The sequence below is a fragment of the Schistocerca americana genome, chromosome 1 (assembly GCF_021461395.2).
Source record: "Schistocerca americana isolate TAMUIC-IGC-003095 chromosome 1, iqSchAmer2.1, whole genome shotgun sequence".
Lineage (NCBI taxonomy): Eukaryota > Metazoa > Arthropoda > Insecta > Orthoptera > Acrididae > Schistocerca > Schistocerca americana.
The window spans coordinates 1229205258-1229231006 of NC_060119.1; the positions used below are offsets into that span (position 1 = coordinate 1229205258).

Consider the following 25749-nt stretch of genomic DNA (forward strand, 5'->3'; position numbering starts at 1 on the left):
CTTTTTAAAACTCATTAAGGAACAAGAGTGGCAGGATGTTTATAGTGTTGTTAATATAGATGGCAAATATTAATGCAAATCTTCTGGTCCAGACTGTATACCAATTAGGTTCCTTTCGGAGCATGCTGATGCATTAGCTCCATACTTAACAATCATATAAAACTGTTCGCTCGACGAAAGATCTGTACCCAAAGACTGGAAAGTTGCACAGGTCACACAAATATTCAAGAAAGGTAATAAGAGTAATCCACTAAATTACAGGCCCATATCGTTAACGTCAATATGCAGCAGGATTTTAGAACATATATTGTGTTCGAACATTATGAATTACCTCAAAGAAAACGGTCTATTGACACACAGTCAACATGGGTTTAGAAAACATCGTTCCTGTGAAACACATCTATCTCTTTATTCACATGAAGTGTTGAGTGTTATTGGTAAGGGATTTCAGATCGATTCCGTATTTCTGGATTTCTGAAGGACTTTGATACTGTAACACAAGCGGCTTGTGGTGAAATTGCGTGCTTATGGAATATCGTCTCAGTTATGTGACTGGATTTGTGATTTCCTGTCAGAGGGGTCACAGTTCATAGTAACTGATGGAAAGTCATTGAGTAAAACAGAAGTGATTTCTGGCTTCCCCCAAGGTAGTGTTATAGGCCCTTTGCTGTTCCTTATCTATATAAATGATTTGGGAGACAATCTGAGCAGTCTCCTTTGGTATTTTGCAGTTGATGCTGTCGTTTATCGACTACTAAAGTCATCAGAAGACCAAAACAAACTGCAAAACGATTTAGAAAAGATATCTGAATGGTCCAAAAAGTGGCAGTTGACCCTAAATAACGAAAAGTGTGAGGTCATCCACATGAGTGCTAAAAGAAACTCGTTAAAGTTCGGGTACATGATAAATCAATCTAACCTAAAAGGCATAAACTCAACTAAAAACCTAGGTATTACAATTACGAAGAACTTAAATTGGAAGGAACACACAGAAAATGTTGTGGGGAAGGCTAACTAAAGACTTCGTTTTATTGGCAGGGCACTTAGAAAATGTAACAGATCTACTAAGGAGACTGCCTACACTACGCTTGTCCGTCCTCTATTAGAATAGTGCTGCGCGGTGTGGGATCTTTACCAGATAGTGTGGGATCCTTACCAGATAGGACTGATGGAGTACATCGAAAAAGTTCAAAGAAAGGCAGCATGTTTTGTATTATCGCGAAATATGGGAGAGAGTGTCACAGAAATGATACAGGATTTGGGCTGGACATCATTACAAGAAAGGCGTTTTTCGTTGCGATGGAATCTTCTCACGAAATTCCAATCACCAATTTTCTCCTCCGAATGCGAAAATATTTTGTTGACACTGACCTACATAGGGAGGAATGATCGCCATGATAAAATAAGGGAAATCAGAGCTCGTACGGAAAGATATAGGTGTTCATTCTTTCCGCGCACTATATGAGATTGGAATAATAGATATTTGTGAACATGGTTCGCTGAACCCTCTGCCAGGCACTTAAATGTGATTTGCAGAGTATCCATGTAGATGTAGATGTAATGCTTTCCTTAACACATTTCTCATACTCTTCGAGAGATGCTTTCCATTAGAATGTTCTAAATGGGATACTAGCAGGAAAAGGTAGCCTGAATGGCTGACTGGTGGGATAAGGATATCATGTAGAACGAAGTGGGAATTATATCAAAATGTTAGAAATGGTCACAGTCGAGCTGCAGTAGCCCCATTACAAACAGTACTGCAAGGAGCTTAAAAATGTTATTCGGAAGGCTAAGAGTATACAGTACACAAATAGAATAGCTAATTCACAGGATAAAATTAAAACCTTATGGTCAGACATGAAGTAAGTGTCCAGTCAGCAGCACAGGGTCAATGACATAAAGTCAGTTTGTAGTAAAAATATTTCTGTTACTGATAAGTGAGATACATGCACAGTATTTAACAATCAGTTCCTGAGCATTGATGGTGAATTAAATAAAAACTTAGTCTCTACAGGGAATTATATAAATCTCTTGGAAAATGCTTTTCCAAGACTCATGTCTGAAATACTCCTCTGTGATATTGACGAGGGGGAGATTGAGTCAAAATTAAATTAATGAAGACTAAGGACTCTTATTGATATCATGGAGTGCCTAGCAGAATATTAAAGCACTGTGCTGCATATGTTAGCCTTGTACTTAGCCACATTTATAATTGTTCCTTTAAGAAGGGTCAGTTTCCTGAAAGATTGAAGTACTCAGTAGTAAAGCCACTTTATAAAAAGGGAGAAAGGGATAGTGTAGACAATTCTAGACCTATTTCTATGCCATAAGCATTTGCTAAATGCATTGAAAAGACTGTGTATGTAAGGCTAATTGATTATTTTATTTCACATAATTTGCTATCAAATGCACAGCTCAATCTTAGAAGTGCTTCAACAACTGAAAATGCTATATTCTCTTTTCACTGTTAGCTACTGGGCTGATTCAACAAAAGGTTTTCGACGCTGCATTAGGCATATTTTTTGATTTAACTAAGGCACTTGATTGTGTTGATCACAAAATATTACTCCAGAAGTTGGACCATTATGGAATACGGGGAGTAGCTCACAATTGGTTCACCTCTTACTTTAATGAAAGACAGCAAAAGTATGTTATCTGTAGTGTTCAGAATGGCTGTGATATTGGGTCTGAGTGGGGAATGGTTAAGTGGGGGTTGCCCCAAGGATCAGTGCTGGGGCAACTCCTGTTCCTTATTTATATAAATGATGTGCCCTCTGGTATTACAGGTGATTCTAAAATATTTCTGTTTGCTGATGACACTAGCTTGGTAGTAAAGGATGTTGTATACAACACCGGCACTGTTTCAAATAGTGCAGTTCATGATGTAAGTTCATGGCTTGTAGAAAGTAAACTAATGGTAATCACAGTAAGACTCAGTTTTTACAGTTTCTAACACACAATTCAATAAAACCTGATGTTTTAATTTCACAGAATAGGCATATGATTAGTGAAACTGAACAGTTCAAATTTCTAGCTTTCACTCAGTTATTACTAGACAGAAATCCAATCTGAATTTGCCTCGCGCTTCATTGACTCTTGTGTGAAAAGGTGTGCAGTATACTGCTGTATCCATTATCTGTAAGCTACCACAAGAATTCAAAAATTTTAACAGTAATCCAAACACTTTCAAATCAAAACTGAAGAGTTTCATCATGGGTCATTCCTTCTATTCTGTCGTGGAATTCAGTGAAAAATTAAGTTGATTCCTGTGTTGTATTGCTGATTGCGTTTACGTAATCTTATGGCTTGTCTTTTTTTGGGCTCATAAACATTTTATTTTATCTGTTATTACTTTTATGGTGTAATTTCATGTACTGACACATTCCATGACCTTGTAGATTTGCTCATCAATTTGGTCCTATGGAACAAAACGTGTACAATAAATCTCACAAAAACAGATGGATAACAGCAGGTATTAAGATGACCTCCCAAACACTGAAATGCCTCGGTTCCATTAAAAAGAGTCGCAATGATACAGAATTCTTAAATTTCTGTCATAGATACAAAAAGATCTATAGGAGGGTGCTGATTGCTCCAAAAAAGTCATTTATTGACAAAACAATATATAATGCAGAGAATAAAAGCAAAACAGTCTGAGATGTTATAAAAAGGAAACAGGGAGAGGAAAACAAACACAGAATAACATACTGCTAAGGAAGAGTGATAAGGTAATAAATGATCCATAACACTTAGCAAACTACATAAACGAGCATGTTTCAAGTATTGCAGAGAAGTTACAGCAAAAATTATCCAAAATAAATATAACACCTGTAAATAATGTTGCACTAAATACAATGTTACTTCCAACCACAGGGAATAAAGTCAATAAAACTGTTCAAAAACTAAAGAAATAGAAAGTCAGAAGGCTTAGATGAAGTACCAATGTGTGTACTGAAACAATGCATAGAGATTATACACGGCTCCTAAACAAATATAATAAATGAATCCTTCACATCAGGGACATTTCCAGAGCAGTTAAAACAGGTAATATTTGTACCTTTGCTTCAGAAAGGTAATGCAGAAGACATAGAAAATTACTGGCCCATTTCCCTGCTGTCACCATTCTCTGAAATAATAGAAACAATTATGAAAGACAGATTAATGAATTATATTATGAGAAGGAAAGTTGATACTCACCGATAGCAGAGATGCTGAGTCGCAGACAGGCACAACAAAATGATTTTCACACTTAAAGCTTTTGGCCAATGACCTTTGTCAACAATAGACGCACACACGCACACACACACACACACACACACACACACACACACACACAAAAACGCGCCTGCCCCCCCGCGCGCACGCGCATGCACGCACACACGCACACACGCACACACACACACACACACACACACACACACACACACACACGCGCACCTGCCCCCCCCCCCCCCCTCACTCACACACACACACACACACACACACACACACACACAGTGTGGTTTCACTTGCCTGCGACTGCAGTCGTGTGTGAGAGTTGCATTTGCATGAGTGTGTGTGTGCATGCATATGTGTGTATAGTGTTGACAAAGGCCATTGGCCAAAAACTAAGCGTGAAAATCTTTTGTTGTGCCTATCTGTGACTCAGCATCTCCGCTATATGGTGAGTAGCAACTTTCCTTCTCATAATATTGTTACACTTCATCCTGGATTTTCCATTGTCATATTAAGAAATTACCAGAATAAATACAATCTTTTAAGTGAATCACAGTTTGGTTTCCGAAGTGGCAAAAATACGGAGTCAATAGTAGAATTCACAGAAGTTATACTTGATGCTCTTCACAAAGATGAGTGTGTCACAGGCATATTTTTGGATCTTTCTAAGGCCTTTGATACAGTTGATCACAAGATTCTATTACATGAATTAGAGGCTTTAGGAATACGAGGGGTAGCTAATGACTGGTTTTGATCAAACCTAGCAGATAGGGTACAAAGAGTAGAGGTAACACATGCTTCAAATAGATCTAAAAATTTAGTAAAACACTTATCAGAACCAAAATATATTAATATAGTGGTTCTGCAAGGTAGCACATTAGGACCAATACTATTACTGATATACATCAATGACTTTCCCAGTAGTGTTACTCATGGGGAAAAAATTCTCTTCACTGACGACAGCAGTATTCTGTCACTGAGAAAACAAGAGAACTCCTTGCAGAGAAAGCAAATGAAACACTCAAGGAAGTTTACGATTGGTCAGTAAGCAATAGAGTAACGTTGGACACAAAGAAAACTAATGCTATGAATTTCAGTTTGAAGAGGGAAAATGACAATGTTAAATTAAATGTAGATGGCAACTCTGAAGACTGTGTAACAAATGCAAAATTTCTAGGAATGAATATTGGTTCTCAGTTGAAGTGGTGTGAACACACAAAGGTACTTGCAAACAGAATGTCATGTCCTTAGAATACTATCATCAGTGCGTAACATGCAGTGTCTTTTAGTTACATATTATTCATATGTACACTCAGTTCTTAGCTATGGCATTCTTTTTTTGGGCAACAAATGCACAAAATATGAACACAATTTTCAAACTCCAAAACTAGTAGTTGAGCTCATTGTAAAGATCTATTCAAGACACTGGGGATTTTAACTGCTCCATGTGAATACATTTACCAGTCAGTTGTACACATCAAAAATAAAATTGGTAATTACTACACACACAGCTCTGTCCATGACCATGGAACAAGAACTAGACTCAACTTACATTTACCAAGAAAAAATAAACATAAAACTTAAAACTGAATTTTCTACCAAGGAATAAAACTGTACAATAAATTACCAAAAGAGATTAAAAAATTTCAAAACCGCACTTATTTAAAAAGGCAGCTAAAAAGTACCTTTTATCCAATACATTTTATATATTGAAGGATTACTTAGATAAAACAGAATAGGGGTTTAGCAAAGAAAATGTTATACAAATGAATAATAATAATGGTTATAAAACATCCAACATTCCACATAATACCTTCACACTATGTTTTTCTCCTTCTTTCTTCCTTTTCTAGAAAAACTTACCCCCAAGCTATGCATAGCAGAATACGAAAACCTCTTCCACTTTCTGAGCTCTACATCTCACTCATTATAGAGGGATGCTGACTCAGTTTTTCAAGATAGCAAATGGGAAGTTGTGGTACAGAAAATGGTCCAGAGATCACCAGTTGTGTGTGTGGTGAGTGAAGTGTTATAAAACAATGTGTGTATAGCGTGTGCAGTGACTGATAGAGAGTGAACAGATACGAGCCGGCCGCTGTGGGCATGCGGTTCTAGGCATTTCAGTCTGGAACCGTGCTGTTGCTATGGTCGCAGGTTCGAATCCTGACTCTGGCATGGATTTGTGTGATGTCCTTAGGTTAGTTAGGTTTAAGTAGTTCTAAGTCTATGGGACTGATGACCTCAGATGTTCAGTCCCATAGTGCTTAGAGCCATTTTTTGAACAGATATGAGTGGACAGTGTGGTATAACCTAATTTAATAAAAAAATGTAAAAAAAAGCATTGGATACTAGGAGTAAATCTAATGATTGTCTCTAATTAGAAGTTTGTAAATGTATGTTTATACGAATTAGCTTATTTTAAATTGGTCTAAACTTGTAACTACTTTGACATGTCCTATATCCTTGTAAAAAGAGATCTACAGACGAATAAAGCTGCTGCTACTACTACTACTACTACTAAAAAAAAACTGAACTATATCTTTCATCACGGCTTTGATTATATCTCATCATGCCCTGAAATGAGGGACATTCTACCCAAGATCCTTCCCACCCCTCCTGTGGTGGTTTTCCATCGCACACCTGACCTACAAGATATCCTAGTCAGTTCCTATGCCACCCACACTCCCAAACCCTTGCCAAACGGATCAAATCCTTGTGGAAGACCAAGGTGCAAGACCTGCCTGATCCACCTACCCAACACTTCCTACTCCAGTTCCGTCACAGGCTTATCACAGAGCTCAGAGGCTCTGTGAAAGCTTAAATGTCATGCACCAACACTGCTGGCAGTGGCACAGACTTTTATTTTGGAATGACTACCAATCAGCTCTCACCAGGATGAATGGGCATCATCAAACCATTAACAAGATCAAGGTTCACAACCTAATGACACAACATGCACCTGTGCATAACATGCTCAATTTCAATGGCTGCTTCACCACCTGGACCATCTGGATCCTCCGCTCCACTACCAGCTTCCCTGAACTCCACAGATGCGAGTTATCCTTGCAGAATATCCTCTGCTCTCTTAATCATCCTGGCCACAACTAACCCTCTGTTCCCACACTCACCACCCAACAGATTCCATTCCCCTTACTCTCTCCTGTCACTCCCTCCCATTTCACACCTACATCTACATACATACCTCACAAGGCACCATACAGCACTAGGCAGAGTATACCCTGTACCTTTACCAATCCTTTCCTTTCCTGTTCCATTTGCAAATGAAGTAACAGAAAAATGACTGCCTATATTCCTCTATATGAGCCCTAATTTCTTGTATTTCTTTGTAGTCCTTACACAAAATGTACATTAGCAGCAGTAGACTCATTCTGCAGTCAACTTCAAACACTGGTTCTCTAAATTTTCTCAATAGTGTTCCTCAAAAAGAATGTTGGCTTCACTTTGAGGATTCCCATTTGAGCTCTTGAAGCATCTCCGTTAACACTTGCATGTTGTCCGAACCTACCAGTGACAAATCTAGTGGCCCACCTCTGAATTGCTTCAATGTCTTCCTTTAATCTGAACTGGTACAGACCTGAAACACTCATGCAGCATTCAAGAATAGGTTGCACTAGCATTTTAAATGCAATGAATCATACTTTCCCAAAATTCTCCCGATAAACTGAAGTCAGTCATTCACCTTCCTTGCCACAATCCTCACATGATCATTCCATTTCATATTGCTTTGCAGTGTTACACCAAGGTATTTAAACAATGTGACTGTATTAGAGCAGTACATTACTAATACTGTATCTGAACATTATTGGTTTGATTTTCCTACTCATCCACATTAACTTACATTTTTCTAGTTAGAGCTAGCTGCTGTTCATCACACCAACTACAAATTTTGCCTTAAGTTGTCTTGTATCCTCCTACAGTTACTCAACTTTGACACCTTCCTATACATCACAGAATCATCAGAAAACAACCATAGATTGCAGCCCACCCGGTCTGTCATATCATTTATGTATATAGAAAATAAGAGTGGTCCTATTAACTTCCCTGGGGTTCTACTGATCCTCTGATGAACACTTGCAGTCGAGGATAACATACTGGGTTGAATTACTTGAGAAGCTTGCGGGCCACTCACATATCTGGGAACCTATTCCACAAGCTTGTACCTTCATTAAAAGTCTCCACTGGGGCTCCGTGTCAAATACTTTCCAGAAATCTAGAAACATGGAGTCTGCCTGTTGCCCTAGATCCATACTTTGGAGTATATCATATGAGAAAGGGCAAGGAGAGTTCTGAATGAGTGATACTTTCTAAAACCATATTGAGTCATGGACATAAGTTCTCGATTGCATGAAAATTTATTATATTTGAACTGAGAATATCTTCAACGATTCTGCAGCAAACCGATGATACAGATCTTGGTCTGTAATTTTGTGGATCCATTGTTTTACCCTTTTTGTCCATAGGAGTTACCTATAGTTTTTTCGGCACTTGGGACATTCTGCTGGGTGAGAGATTTGTGATAATCACCAATGCCATAGAGTACTAATTGTAAAACTAAACTGGGATTCCACCAGACCTGACGACTCTTTATGTTTTCAATTCTGTCAGTTGTTCCTCTGTGCCAAGGATGCTTATTACTATGTCACCCACATTGGAGTCTGTTGGATATTAATGACATTATGAACTTTGGTTTTTGTTTTGCTATCTTCAACTGCTGCACTAGACTGTTCAATGAGAGACTGGATGGAAGCCTTAGAACTGCTCAGCAATTTTACATAAGTAATATTTTCACAGGTTCTTGGCCAGATCTTTTGCTAAGGTATGACGGTGGTGGTTGTGTGCTTCGTGCAAGAATCTTTTCACAGACGCATGAATCTCTGCTAAGCTTTGGGAACTGAGAGTGCAATAGCTTTTGCTTCCTCAGCATTTTCCAAATGTTGTTGTTGAACCATGGTAGATTTTTTCCACCCTTAATCCATTTACTAGGCTACTTCTCCAGACCATGATTTACAATCTGTTTAAATTTTGCCGATAATTTCTCTACGTCCACCTCACTGGAACCAAGTGAAGTCAGCTCACAGTCTATGCCAACAACTGGGTATCTGCATCCCCATCCCCACTGGCTCCAACAACGGTGCATCACATGCCTATCCTGTGCACCTACCACCCCTCCCTCCTGTATTCCTAGCTGACATACAGTCAAGTTACTAGCCACCCACCTCTAACCTCTCTTTTTCTCCCTCCCCCCCCCCCCTCTTTTTCTCCCCCTCTCTCCGTCCCCCCCTCCATCACACCTGACACAACTCCCACCCAAAACCTAGTCCACCTGCTGAAATGCAGCACTGCCATTATTGTGTGTCTAGCCGGTGCCACATTGAGGCACAGAGCACTTTTATGTGTGTGTGTGTGTGTGTGTGTGTGTGTGTGTGTGTGTGTGTGTGTGTGTGTGTGTGCGCGCGCGCGCGCGCGCACGCTCTCTCTCTCTCTCTATCTCTCTCTCTCTCTGCAAAAGCTAGCAAGTTTTATTTCTTTTTCTTATGTGCCTGTTGACGAATCAATGCTTATGATTTTCAGTGAGTGGTTACCTTTACTCCTAAGTATTTACATTCGACCAAAATTTTTCAACAAGATTAACATTTCACACCAACAAAATCAAATACACATAGTTTAGGAAATGAGAAACTCTTGTAAAATGGGAATTTTATTTTTAAGTGGTGGTCAGGCTATCAGCGAGGTTGATCATTTTAAATTCTTATGCTTTCTTGGAAGTATCACATTTATGCAGAAACTGAATCCTGCTATCTTTGCCGCAATAACAATCCCCACTGCCTCTGACAATGAAACTTAAAGTCTTGTTTACTTTCACTCTTTTATCTTCTGTAGTACCACATTCTGGGACAAGGGCGTCCATATCTGGGGGCATAGGGGATTGCCTGTCCCTCCACCCTCATCTTGTTCTCAGGGAAATGAAAAAATATAATGTAATTGTTTGTTCTTTTCTTTCAAGAAAATAATTTAAAAGTTGAACTGGAACTTTTTTATGGCTACTTACAGTTCACCATTCAACTTCAAAAATGTTAAAAATACTCCATACTCCCAGATCTAGGACCTCCCTCCATACAAACTACTACATGTGTGCCCTTATTTTGGGGTAACTCCAAGAATGTTCATTGCCCGGAAAAAGGCAGTCAGGCAGATTTGTGCTGCTGTTTTTTTTTTTAGGGCGCAAAACTTCTATGGTCATTAGCGCCTGGTCCATGACTTAGGAATCAGTAAAAAACCGAAATTGAAAACCAGCAGCAATGGGAACGAAAGTCATAAAATTGGAGAAACTAAAGGCAGAAGGAAGGCTTAAAAATCCACTACAGAAGGGGGTTGGTTGTCCCCAAAAAAAAGCTTCAAATGACTGACGTATTTCACTGGGACTAATAAACTTGAGAATGTGGTTGACTGAGCGCGTGTCATCTGCTGAAATCGACGATATATCAGGCGATAGCTGTAGACGGGAGCGTAATGGATTAAAATAGGGGCACCCAATTAAAAGGTGTCTTACTGTCCACAGCTGAGAGCAGTGGGGACAGAGTGGGGGAGGATCGCCGCTTAAAAGATGTCGATGGCTAAAAAGACAGTGCCCTATCCGGAGTCTAGTTAAAATTACCTCCTCCCGATGACGCGTTCGGGAGGAAGAGGTCCAAGCACAAGGAAGAGCTTTTATGTCCCGCAATTTATTATGGGTAAGTGTCGACCAATGCGTGTGCCATAAATGAACAACACGTCGACATAGAACGCTCCGTAGATCAGCGAAGGGAATCGATTGAATAGCTGGCCGAGGAAGAGAGACTGCAGCCTTGGCTGCAATATCGGCCGCCTCATTTCCACAGATACCAACGTGTCCCGGGAGCCAGAGGAACACCACCGAGATGCCCCCCAGGTGGAGCAAGCGCAGACAGTCCTGAATCCAGTGGACCAGAGGGTGCACAGGATAAAGAGCTTGGAGACTGAGGAGAGAGCTGAGAGAATCTGAGCAGATAACGTATTGTATCCGCTGATGGTGGTGGATGTAGTGGACAGCCTGGAGAACAGCGTAAAGCTCCGCAGTATAAACCGAACACTGGTCGGGAAGCCGAAAGTGATTTGGGGTGTCGCCAACAATATAGGCACTCCCTACACCTAACAATGTTTTCGAGCCGTCGGTGTAAATAAATGTGGCGTCCGTCATTTGTGCACATAGAGCAGCAAATGCCCGACGATAAACAAGTGAAGGGGTACCATCCTTGGGAAATCGACAAAGGTCACGGAGCAGGCAGATCCGGGGACGGAGCCAAGGTGGTGCTGTACCCCAAGTTGTCAAGAAGGTTTTAGGAAAGCGGAAGGAAAGAGAATGGAGCAGTTGATGGAAGTGGACTCCTGGTGCTAGTAGGGAGAAGGGGCGGCCTGCATACCCTACATCAAAGGAGGCATCGAAAAAAATGTCATGGGCTGGATTAGCAGGCATGGAAGACATGGACGACTCAGAAGGACTGCTCGCCGATTGGCCAGCGGAGGTTCAGCAGTCTCAGCATAAAGGCTTTCCACAGGGCTGGTGTAAAAAGCTCCAGACACTAAACGTAATCCACGGTGGTGGATAGAGTCGAGACACCGAAGAATAGACGGCCGAGCAGAGGAGTAGACTATGCTTCCATAGTCCAATTTCGAGCGCACTAAGGCGCGATAGAGGTGGAGAAGGACCACTCGGTCCGCTCCCCAGGAGGTACCATTCAGGACACGGAGGGTGTTGAGGGATCGCAGACAGCGAGCCGAAAGATAGGAAACATGGGAGGACCAGCACAGTTTCCTGTCAAACGTAAGACCCAAGAATTTAGCGACGTTTGAAAACGGAAGGTTGACAGGACCTAGATGTAAGGAGGGCGGAAGAAACTCCTTACGTCGCCAAAAATTAACACAAACGGTCTTACTGGGAGAAAAACGGAAGCCGGTTTCGATGCTCCAAGAGTGGAGGCGATCGAGACATTCTTGAAGACGTCGTTCAAGAAGGCTGGTCCGTTGAGAGCTGTAGTAGATCGCAAAATCGTCCACAAAGAGGGAGCCCGAGACATCAGGAAGGAGACAATCCATAATTGGATTTATGGCTATGGCAAACAGTACAACACTCAGCACGGAGCCCTGGGGTACCCCGTTTTCTTGGGAGAAAGTACGGGAGAGAGTAGTGTTCACCCGCACCCTAAATGTGCGCTCTGCCATAAATTCATGAAGAAAAAGGGGCAGCCGACCTCGAAAGCCCCAAGAGAACAGTGTGCGGAGGATGCTTGTCCTCCAACAGGTATCGTATGCTCTCTCCAGATCAAAAAATATTGCTACTGTTTGGCGTTTCCGGAGAAAATTGTTCATGATATAAGTGGAGAGAGCAACAAGATGGTCAACTGCAGAACGATGCTTTCGGAATCCGCATTGGGCAGGTGTTAAAAGACTGCTAAACGGTAATTCACCATACGCTCCAAAACCTTACAGACACTACTCGTGAGAGAAATGGGGCGATAGCTAGAGGGGAGATGTTTGTCCTTTCCAGGTTTCGGAACAGGAACGACGATAGCTTCCCGCCATCGTCTGGGAAAAGTACTGTCGGTCCAAATTCGATTATAAAGGCGAAGGAGGTAACGCAGACTATGGGTTGATAAATGCAGCAACATTTGGACGTGGATACCATCTGGTCCTGGGGTGGAGGAGCGAGAAGAAGAGAGTGCATGTTGGAGTTCCCACAAGGAGAAAACAGTATTGTAGCTTTCGCGATTTTGAGAGGAGAAAGCAAGAGGTCGCACTTCCGCTGCACGTTTCTTCGGGAGAAACGCTGACGGGTAATTTGAAGAGCTCGAAGTCTCAGCAAAGTGCTGACCCAACGAGTTAGAAATTGCGACGGGGTCCACTAATGTGTCACGCGCGACAGTGAGCCCAGAGACCGGGAAGAAACTAGGCGCGCCTGAGAACCGTCGAAGCCGACTCCAAACTTCCGAGGAGGGAGTGAAGGTGTTAAATGAGCTAATAAAGAATTTCCAGCTTGCCTTCTTGCTATCGCGGATGACACAACGGCATCGCGCTCGGAACTGCTTATAGCGGATACAGTTGGCCAAAGTAGGATGGTGGCGGAAAAGGCGGAGAGCACGTTGCCGCTCACGTATTGCATCACGGCATGCCTCGTTCCACCAAGGAACTGGGGGGCGCCGGGGCAATTTGGAGGTGCGTGGTATTGAATGTTCCGCAGCTGTAAGAATAACGTCGGTAATATGTGTGACCTCATCATCGACGCTGGGAAAGTGACAGTCATCGAATGTCGTTAGAGACGAAAAAAGTGTCCAATCGGCTTGGGCAAACTTCCAGCGTCGCGGGCGCACGTAGGGCTGTTGAGGCTGCAGTCTAAGGACACATGGAAAGTGGTCACTCGACTGTGTATCATCAAGGCCGAACCATTCGAAGCGCCGAGCTAGCGGAACAGTACCGACCGCAAGGTCCAAATGAGATAAATTTTTCGTGGAGGCAGACAAAAATGTAGGCACCCCAGTGTTGAGGCAAACTAGATCTGCTTGGTGGAATACGTCTAACAATAGTGAGCCACGTGGACAAGGATGTGGAGATCCCCAAAGTGGGTGGTGGGCATTGAAGTCCCCAACCAGCAAATATGGGGGTGGAAGCTGACCAAGAAGATGAAGGAGATCAGCTCGTGCCATTGGTGTGGACGATGGAATGTATACAGTACAAAGAGAGAACGTGTATCCGGAAAGGGAAAGACGGACGGCGACAGCTTGGAAGGAAGTGTTTAAATGGATTGGGTGATAATGGAGAGTTTCATAGAGAAGAATCATGAGTCCTCCATGTGCTGGAGTGCCTTCAACAGAGGGGAGATCATATCAGACGGACTGAAAATGAGGGAGAACAAAGCGGTCATGGGGACGCAGCTTTGTTTCCTGAAGACAGAAGATGACCGGCGAGTAGGATCGTAAGAGGATCGACAATTCATCCCGACTGGCTCGAATACCGCGGATATTCCAGTGGATAATGGACATAGGCTTGCGACCGACAGCATGGAATGGCATTCAGCCAAAGGCAGAAGATCCTGATCCATAGGTTGGTCAGGAGCAGCTCCTGCCACCAGCGATCGGCTGGTTGATCGGTTGCCAGCAGTGCGCCTCGGCGACACAGAAGACGGTCGAGGGCGATTTCCGCCAGGTGGTGCTGTAGATGGGACACGCCTTGGCGGAGAAGGAGAGGAACTGGGTTTCTTTGTAGCCTTCTTGGAAGTATGATGTTTAGAGGAAGGAGGAACCGATGGTTGGGAAGTTTCCGTACGTAAAAACTCTTCACGAGTATGCTCTTTTTTCGAAGTCTTGTTGTCTGACTTTTGGGCTCGAGATTTAGCAGAACTGGATGAAGGGTGAGCCAGAGAGTGGGCAGGCGAAAGTGGTGAGGTTGAACGGGCGATCTTTGCGCTGGCTGATCTGACGACCGTGGCACTAAAGGTGAGGTCGCAAGTCTGCGTGGCCGCCTCCTTTGTTGGCCGAGGAGAAGCAAGGACAGTGCTGTATTTTCCTTTCTGAGGCACGGTGGGCTGTCGACTGGTGAATAATTTTCGAGCAGCAAAGGTCGACACCTTTTCCTTTACTCTAATTTCCTGGATGAGCTTTTCGTCCTTAAAAACGGGACAATCTCGAGAGGAAGCAGCGTGGTCATCCATACAGTTGATGCAGCAACGGGATGGAGGTGGACAAGCACCCTCATGGGCATCCTTGCCACACGTAACACATTTGGCCGGATTGGAACAGGACTGGCTGGTGTGATTGAACCGCTGACACCGATAGCAACGCGTAGGGTTTGGGACGTAAGGGCGAACGGAAATTATCTCATAGCCTGCTTTGATTTTCGATGGGAGTTGAACTTTGTCAAATGTCAAGAAGACAGTGCGGGTTGGAATGATGTTCGTATCAACCCTTTTCATAACCCTATGAACAGCCGTTACGTCCTGGTCAGACAGGTAGTGCTGAATTTCTTCGTCAGACAATCCATCGAGGGAGTGTGTATAAACGACTCCACGCGAGGAATTTAAAGTGCGGTGCGCTTCAACCCGGACAGGGAAGGTGTGGAGCAGTGAGGTACGCAGCAATTTTTGTGCCTGGAGGGCACTGACTGTTTCTAACAACAGGGTGCCATTCCGTAATCTGGAACAAGACTTTACAGGACCTGCAATTGCATCGACACCTTTCTGAATAATGAAAGGGTTGACTGTGGGGAAGTCGTGACCTTCGTCAGACCGAGAAACAACAAGGAACTGTGGCAACGATGGAAGAACTGACTGTGGCTGGGACTCAGTGAACTTACGTTTGTGAGCAGACATAATGGAAGGTGAGGAAACCACTGCGGAAGAATCCCCCATGATTACCGGCGTCTCCGATAGCGCGCTCCTCCCTTGTGGGGGCCCTCTCTGAGGGCACTCCCGCCTTAGGTGATTGTTCACACCTCAGGTCACACCTCCCGACAAACGGACGGAGGGACCAATCGGCACTTTCGGAAGGTATCAGCTCCGGTAATCACCCCTCCCTGGGCCTGGTCTACCCGGGGCGGGGAATTACCCCGTCACCGGCTACGCCTGGAAGTACGTGGGTCGGCCTTCAGACACGCACAGGGAGGAAGAAAGAGAAAGGGAAAGGAAAGAAGAGGTCTCAAATGCCGCAGCGGAGAAAAGGGTAAAGAGAAGAGGTAAGGAAAAGAGAAGGACAAAGAAAGGATGAAGACATACAAGCAAGGAAGGCGAAGAATGCGGTACATTTACAAGCGTCCGTCTCCGGACGTAGGCACAAACCAAACTCCCAGAGGGGGAGAAAGGGAAGGAAAGAGCCAGAGGTGGGGGGGGGGGGGGGGGGGGGGGGCGAAGATGGGGGATGGGGAAGGATGCGGAAAGGGAAGGTATGCAGCCCGGAAAGGAAGGAAAGCCACATTAGATCGGGGTCCCGTGCTCGCTACGCACGTATCCACAAAAGAGTTGTGGATCCCCTGGGGGGATTGTGCTGCTGTGTAAACGATCTTCATGTCATTAGTTTTTTTTTTTTTTAAGAAAAAGGCATCTCAATATTCTAACTCCACTATCCTTCTGCATATACTGCATCACCAGATTTGTTATTGATAACATGGACTCAATCAGAAGAAACTTCAATGTTAGAGTTGAACACTAGATGGAGAAACAAATTGCAGTCGGATAATTTTATCTTAATCTTTGTACAGAATGGTGCGCTCTATTGAGTAGGTTTCATTTTCAATTGGCTTCAATTAGAACTGGAAAAAACTGAGTAATAAATCCTAAGTCTACAAATATAAGTTGAAAAGTTTCCTTATGGGGCATTCCTCCTCTTGTGTATAGGAATTCCTTACAGGAGATGAGAACTTTTCTGTGTAATGTGTCATTTACTCATGTATACTGTCACAATGTTTTCAGTTTTTCTTAATTCTTTAACTAATAAATTTTCTAATTAGCATTCTGTAACCTACATGCTGGTGATTCATCCATGACCAACTAGCTTTGGCTTGCAAGGTCCCAAGGAAACCGATAAATAAATAAAATAAGTATGATACTGCAAGTGGAGAGGTGGGTGTACATGACCAAACAAATGTGCGTTTGCCACTGAGAGATAATGGTAGATGTGTCACGTAAGTCATACATATCATGTAAAACTCTCTACAGAAGAATACATTGCATTAGTGAGAAGAATGCTATTCTTCATGTACTTCTTGCATTTCAATGTACTTCCTGTCTCTATACTAATCTCTGTGCCCTATGGTGAGTAGGGATCACAGATAATTGTGTAAAACAATGTCTTCCATGTACCACATTAAAGTGGCTCATCACTGTATGTTCTTGTTGTTATTGTTGTTGTCCAGAACATAGCTGGTGTGTGATCTGCTGCTTGCGACCTTTCTATCTACTGTTACAATTGCCTGCCATTAAGTGTTCACCATGGCTGGTGGCAGTAATATTCCCTGAATTAAGGTTCTCACAGAACACTTTAATTGGTTTTCACAGGAGTAAGTCTCCTGTTCTCATGATCTCAGAGGAGTGTCTCATGTGTTACGGTCCTACGATCTAATGCACTGATATCACGTCTTGCCCACTATGTAAGCACTGACATGCTTATGGCCAGAACACGGTTGACAACGTGTCAGTCATTTCATGCACCAAACTACTCCATTTGTTTGCTGTCGTGGCAAGTGCTCTTTCTCACCAATGCAGCAGCTGCCTATAATTCAATTCCTCATTATCTACAGGACTGCACTGCGGTTGGATATATACCATACATCGTCACCATGTTAAGGCCACCAGAAATAATCTAGGAAACATAGTGTAATCACAAATCCACAATAATTTTTTTCCAAACACCTATAATAGAGTTACCAGACGGAGTGTGAGCTAAAGATGGAAAATACGCTAAAAAGCCTATCTTAATCAATACATTTTACATTAAGTTTGACTTTGTACTCCTTTGTTATTACAGCATAAAGCAAAAAAAATTGTACTGAAGCAGTAATGTATTGAACATAAGTCTGTTCTACACTATTGATGATTATAGTTTGTGTTTCTATTTTTCTTACATGTAGAACCAGCCACTGCAGTCTTCTTCTGAAAAGGAGACTGATAATCACTTACAGCCAGTTCCAATCTACACAGATTGTTAATTATGTGATGTACTTTTAGATTAATTATGTAGAGAAGAAAAGACTAAAAAGGTCACTGCTCTTCCTCTTACTACTTTATCTGCCACCTCATACTGAACATTCATGTAACATTAATGGCATCACAGAACACTATTTGCTGTTTATACAAGGGTAATCCGAAAAGTAAGGTCTCCTATTTTTTTATAAGTACATAGACCTGTTTAATTCTACAATGGCTTACATCAGTTTACAGCTTGAACATTTAGCTATTTTTCGACATAATTACCATTTCTGTAAACGCTGTGGCAGTTTCTGTATGCCCATGTCATACCAGCTCGCCACCATGCTGTTCAGAAAGTTATGAACCTCTTCTTTCACCTTGTCGTCAGAGCTGAATCACTTTCCAGCCAAATGTTCTTTTAACCTAGGGAACAGGTGATAGTCACTGGGTGCCAAGTCAGGACTATAGGGTGGATGGGTGATTATGTTCCACTGAAACTGTTGCAGGAGTGCAACGGTTTGCAATGTGTACGCCCTTGTCAACATCCCTCTTCTCCGGTTCTGAATTGCCAATTTGAGTTTTTTCAGTGTCTCACAGTACCTGTCAGCATTAATTGTGGGCCCAGCGATTCAGCTCTGACGATGAGGGAAAGAAGAGGTTCATATCTTTCTGAAAAGCATGGCAGTGAGTTGGCATGACATGGGGATACAAAAACTGCCACAGCGTCTACAAAAATGCATCGACAGAAATGTTGATTATGTCGAAAAACAGCTTCCCCTGTAAACTGATATAAACCATTGTAGTAATAAACAGGTCTATGTACTTATAAGAAAATAGGAGACCTTGTTTTTGGGATTACCTTCGTACATTGGAAAAGCTTATATGAAGATTAGTATTAACTAGATTTTACATCTCCATTCAAATATTCTGAAAAATTTCAGAGGGAGAGACTAATAAGGCACTCTTTTACTTCATCTTTTAATATCATTTGATAGTGTGACCCCTGTTATTTGTTGCTGAAGCATGGTTCTATCCATGTAAAAGTTATGTCTTTAATGAAATAATATTTTATTTTACTGAGTATAATTTTATTGTTAACAAAATTGAAGGCTTTGGAAAGCTTGCAGAAAATAGCAAAAGGTACTTTTTCTTATTTAGTGTTACTAGAATTGGGTCTGTGAGAACAAATATTGCCTTTCCTCAATATTATTAGAGGTCAATTATTATCTGCAGTTTTATAAATGGATACTATTCCTATTTATTTCAGTTCACCCAAACACAACAAAACAATTTGCTGTAGCATGTAGAGAGCAGATACAAACAAACACACACACACACACACACACACACACACACACACACACACACACACACTTATGGCAAACAGTTATCTAACAAAAACAACTTAAAAGCTCTGAAAATTAAGAACAGCCTGCAGCAAGTATGTGTATAGTGGCCAATGTTAATGTAAGAACTGATCACTGTGTGATACTTCTTGCTCCATTCCTATATGTAGTGTGGGTTGAATGACTGTCTATACAGCTCTTTGGACAATGTAATTAGACTAATCTTGTCTTCATGGGCGCTATGGATGTAATATGTAGAGGGCTACATTCCACACTGTATACTTATGGGAGGCGCAAACGATGTCTACAAAAATGAAACAGCGAGTGCAACGCGCGATCTTAAACAGTGTCTGAGGAACCTCACTCACACTAATGTAATACTTGTCAATATTCCACATCGCTATGATCTTGTAAGATGGTCATGTGTTAACAGGGAAATAGAAAATGCCAACAGTCAGTTTGCAAAAATCTGCAAACATTTTAAAAACGTGAAATGCGTTGATATAAGAAGTATTGGACGTAGGTTCCACAAGCAACACGCACTTCACCTGAATGGCTTGGGGAAAGAATATCTGACAAGCCTGATAACCAGGGTAATAAAAAACCACCAAAATAAATTCAAAACCAAAACGATAATTGCATTGCCATCGCCTGACTCCATAATGAAAACGCTTCAAAAAAATTCATTAGAAACTTCATCAGCAGCAGCAAAACATGTAAAAAAAGACCAAATTTTAACAGAAAGAACAGTGGACGTCGATTTCAACAACAAAAGAACTACTATTCCTCATCAGCCAAGTATTATTTTAGACGAAAATAACAAAAACGAGAAGACTCCAAGTTCACAAGGAAACACAGCAGTAGTGGTAGAACCAACATTTGAAGTGTCAGAAACAGCACCACCATCAACAACAACAAATAGAAGGCTGTTGGACAGAAGAAATGCTGAGCCTCCTTCTCATCTCAACGATTTTTTATGTGTGGGACTGAAGAAAAAGAAGGGACAACAGTAGGTAGTGTCAGGTGTCTCCTCTCTCCTGTCTCAAGGCAGACTCCAATGGATTCTCAGTCAGGTAACAGCACTAATAGAATGAAAAAGCAAGAGGAAGGCATCTCTTTCTTTTAACCTGATCATTTTGTTAATCGATGATGTATTATTGTGTTATGTATAAAGGTTTGTAACCTGTTTTTGTTCATATGCAATGAATCATTTGATGCTGAATAAATTATTATTATTATTGTCATTATTACTAAATAGGTTGGAAACTTTAAAATTCTTAGGTGACCGTACTGATGAGAATTTAAACTGGAAAAAACCCATTTTGGAACTCCTAAAACCATTTAGTTCAGCCGAATTTGCACTTTGAATCATTGGAAACCTTGGGGAGAGACAAATCAGTAAGTTGACTTTGAATGTCAGATGGAATAATGTTCTGGGAAAACTCATCTTCAAGAAAGATGCTGTAAGAATAATATGTTGTGCACTCCTAAAACCATTTAGTTCAGCCGAATTTGCACTTTGAATCATTGGAAACCTTGGGGAGAGACAAATCAGTAAGTTGAGTTTGAATGTCAGATGGAATAATGTTCTGGGAAAACTCATCTTCAAGAAAGATGCTGTAAGAATAATATGTTGTGCACACCTGTGATCATCTTGTAGACATCTATTTAAGGAACTGTGCATTCTGACTATTGCTTCACAGCATATTTATTCCCTCATGAAGTTTGTTGTAAATAATCCACTACAGATCAAAAGGAATAACGATTTACTTAACTACAATACCTGAAAGAAAAATGGCATTCATTACTCCATATTAAGGTTGTCTTTAGCACAAAAAGGGGAGTACAATGCTGCAACTACAATTTTTGATCACTTATTCCACGATATAAAATGTCTCAAAGAGAGCAAAGTAAAAGTCTGAAAACAAACTGGAAAAATTTCCCTTTGACAACTCATTCTATTGAGTAGAAGAATTTCTGTCACTGTAATGTGTAAAAGATGATGAGTATTCATTAACAACTCTTGTCTGTATATTTAAAAAAAAATCTTGTAAATGTTTAGCAAGTAGCCACATTCATAAATTTATATGCAATGTGAATGTAAAGTGACTCATCCCATATCCTTATGATTTATTGTGCAAAATGATCCATGGAACATGAAACTAACTAGGTAACACCCAACTGTAAAATTGCTAAACTACAGAAACATGTTTTGAGTGAGTATGAAGAACTGCAGTGAAATACAAAGGGAAGGAATTGTGACCTTTACGATCTGACATTTGGAAGTCATATCACCATCTGTACAGAACTGTTATCTGCTCCAAAAATGCATCTGATTTGGGGTAACCAGTATGTATTTATGGCTGTAAGGATGATTAGGCCATAAGCATTTACAGTAGGCACTACAGTAAAAAATATTGTTTTGTATTGTATTTCTATTTTCATCTGTATGGACATTATACTTTTACAGACACATTTATGAATGTCTGACAATGTATGGTAACACATTATTAGCAATGACATATGAATTTTAAAGGTTGAAAAGTGAATCTTTGTTTAGTTGATAAAAAATTAAAAATATTATTATTGGTGGAAAACACAGGATGCAGTACGATATTATTAGTGTCAAAGAAGGACTTTGAAAGCTGGGCAATATTGCATATTCGGTAGGTCCAATGCTCAACATCTCTGTCTGACATCTAGACCTACTCATCTAGCCTAAGACATGCACGAAAATTAATCTTATACAAATAGAATCATATGACATTACTAGGTGCAAACCTTTAGCCATGTCCAAGTAACAGAGGATGAAAATCATTGCCACATTGAGAAAATGTCTTTTTACTATCATTTTGCCCACTTTCTGTGGCCACTTTTGCTACCTAACGTTACACAATGACTGTATATACACAAGGTGATTTCTGTTCATAAACAACTTGAACTGTAACAAGATGATGTTATTCTCATTACTAAGGAGAAGTTGCAAGTGTAAATTGAGACAAATCATTATCTGTATTTACATGGAAGATAAAACCGTAAGTGATAAGATAAGTATCAATTGTGTTTATCAGAGGTGTATTAGCTGGGATAAAAGTAAATTTATCTTCCTTAGTGAAAGAGGCCTGATATTATTTGGTGTGTTTTAAACTGTGGCAGTTTTAACCATGTGTAACATTTCAAGTTAGCAAAAGATCAGAATTTTTAAAGCAAACACATAAACAATAACGGTGGCAAAAATGAGACAAACATGAATAACATTTCCAATTTATTATTTATTTTATGTCATTCATAATGTAGGGTTTGTCAGCAAGGCCATGGAGCTACCAATGGACAAAGGAATACTAAATCTCTCATTGAAACATAAGAAATAGAACTACTGGACAGAGTACTCTTTCACAATGTGATAAAAAAAGGAAGTCACAAATGTATACAGTACATAAGATTTGAAGTTTTAACAGAGCCCCCCCCCTCCCCCTGTTTAATCCAAAAAGTATATACATCCTATCAGACCTTTCTACAACATTTATAGTGATATTTTCACTTTGTTTTGGAAATTGCAGCAATGGGTGGTAATTTATACATATACACGAAGAACATCATCTACTGATCTTGCAGCTTTTAATTTTGTACCAACTCACGGACATTTTTCAGTTTTCAGGGGGGTGGAGGTGGGGGAGGGGGGGGGGGGGGAGCTTTCTGAACATCTATGCATGCTGTTTCCCCCCCCCCCCCCCCCCAAAGTAAATGACAACAACAACAACAACAACAATAATAATATTGTCCCATTGCTGTGACCTGACTGGAGCTGACTAATCATTAAAAAAACACAAGCTGCCAACTATATCAACTGCTGCTGAACACTGTGTCACTTGTGAGCATGGAGTGAAACACAGAGATACCAGTTTCATGGTGCAGGTGACAAACTTCTGGAACACTGTAATAAATTAGGTTATTGAGAGGAGAATGGCAAATAATTAAGTAAAATATGGGATCTGGTGCTCAGTTTGCTTACATCACATCAGAAAAAAATACAAATCCTCACTCCCTGCTTTCTTTTAAAGCATTTTTTTAGTGGAGGACACTGTCTTACAACATTTTTATTACTTACGGATTTTGTAACAGCTTGGTGTAACATTTTGGTTCATTTTAAACTTCCATGAAAGTGTTTTATTTTTTGGTGGCGCTAGGAGACATTTTCTAAGTGCTGCACAGCATGTCGCATTCACAGTCTGATTGAATCCAAATAACAAGCAGTAAATGTGAACAACAACTAATTTAGTTGCTGAAATATTAGGTAAAGAAAATGACAACTCAGCTGCAAACCACAAATTTGTAAACTACTGTCAGTAGTCTGTTGGAGTTTTAGAACAGTAGTCATACATGATCACCTGAAAAGACTATGTTACATAGGTCATTATTAATTAATTCATTCACACATTGTGTTTCATAAATTCCATGATGTAGGAGAATCTGCAGGAATGTAAACCAACTCGAACTGTATATAAACAGCCAGAAGTAGCTACTGCAGGCAACTTCTGTAAAGGACACCAGTAACCAATTACAGTCATCAAAACATGCAGAAGTAACTTCAAATACGTCCCAAGGAAGTGTATTAAGAGCCATACAGTTCATGCTGTATATTAATGACCAAAGAGACAATATTAAATGTAACCTCAGGTTCAGGTGGTGCAGTTATCTGTAATGAAGTACAGTATGGAAACAGCTGCACAAATACTCAGTCCTTCTTAAGATTTAAAAGTGATGCAGAGACTGGAATTTGTGCTATCTACGAGTCACAACTTGAATCGATCAACTCATAGAAATGTCTAGTTGTAACAATTTGTGGGTATATGACATGGGATAACTGTTGTTGTTGTTGTGGCCTTCATTCTAAAGACTAGTTTGCTGCAGCTCCCCATGCTTCTCTATCCTGTGCAAGCCTCATTATCTCTGAGTAACTACTGGAACCTACAGCCTTCTGAATCTGCTTACTATATTCATCTCTTGGTCTCTCTCTATGATTTTACCCCCCCCCCCCCCTCCATAAACACACACTCCTCATAAATTGATGATCCCATGATGTCTCAGAATATGTCCTACCAACCGATTCCTTCTTCTAGCCAGGTTGTGCACAAACCTCTTTGCTCCCCACTTCTGTTCACTACTTCCTCGTTAGTTATGTGATCTCCCATCTAATCTTTTGGATTCTTCTGTAGCACCACATTTCAAAAGCTTCTATTCTCTTCTTGTCTAAATTGTTTATCATCCATATTTTGCTTCCATATATGGCTACACTCCATACGAATACTTTCAGAAAAGAGTTTGTAACGTGACATTCTCCTTTAGCATTACTTTTCCGCAACAGTAGTTGTAGATACCAGCATTATTTTTCGAAATTTGGACAGGTCAGTATTATCTCAGTTACTTTTCTGAAAATTTTCATATAATTTTATACTTAGTATGTTATACTTCAAGCTAAAATTTATGAAAAGGAATTACTTTACAACAAAATTTTAGTGTCTATGTTACATTCAATTATTGAAGCTCTGAACATACAGTTAAAATTATTTTTTTAGAAACATTTGAAATTACGAAATATTTGCACGTTTAAAGTTTATATTATTAACTACGCAATCCTGCACTATTTACTATGTTTATTTCTGGATTCATTTATGAAATAATAATTGAAATTAATAACATAACAGAAAACAGTAGAAATTTATTTGTTGAGAAAAACTGTAAACCCTTTGGAATATGGTTTTTTCCACAGAGTGTGAGAGACATAAGCATGCCTCTGATGTGATTGGGCATATTTTTGTATTTTTGTGCGAACAATGTGATTTCGGCTTTGTTAGTGTTAAAAATCAAAAGACTATGTGATATAATAAAATGTCAGAAAATACATTTATGTAAAAACAATAAATTCTGCAACAGCAGTCTTCAAATTTATTTACTTCAGTCCAACTGTCGAGACCTAAAATGTGAGATTTTCAGCTTCAAGAGTCAGACCCCCTAGACAAGAAGAACTGGAGCCAGTTCAACATGACAACTAAGTAAACTTGAAAGTTTATTGTAATATTTGCTCCCCTCAAATCTTCATAAAAGACTTTCATGTGGACAATAGATGAAAGTAGCAAGGAAGGGGTAGGCTACAAGTTCCTGACATCTAAAAGTATACTTGATGTTAACAAATTTCTCTTCTTCAGGAACACTATTTTTGGCATTGCCAGTCTACATTTTATATCCCCTCTACTTCAGCTATCATCAGCTGCCTAAATAACAAAACTCACCTACCACTTTGTGTGTCTCATTTCCTAATTTAATTACCTCAGCTTCACCTGATTTAATTTGATTACATTCCATTATCATTGTTTTGCTTTTGTTGATATTCATCTCATATTCTGCTTTCATGACCATGTCCATTCCGACCAACTGCTCTTCCAGGTCCTTTGCTGTCTCTGCCACAATTACAATGTCATC

The 25749-nt window shown here is 40.5% G+C and overlaps 1 protein-coding gene across 2 annotated transcripts in view; it reads right to left on the reverse strand.

Annotated features, from left to right (window-relative positions):
• The window catches only part of LOC124610640 (rh5-interacting protein-like), a 159381-nt gene that overhangs the window by 109855 nt on the left and 23777 nt on the right, over positions 1–25749 (reverse strand). Inside the window, exon 1 of one of the 2 annotated variants that reach the window (XM_047140219.1) lies at positions 22051–22228. The exons of the other annotated variant lie outside the window; for it this stretch is intronic. Within the exon in view, the coding sequence (XP_046996175.1) occupies positions 22051–22120 (70 nt within the window). The 5' untranslated portion in view covers positions 22121–22228. Of the gene's footprint in view, positions 1–22050; positions 22229–25749 lie in introns of those variants that run through there. 2 annotated transcript variants of the gene reach the window in all.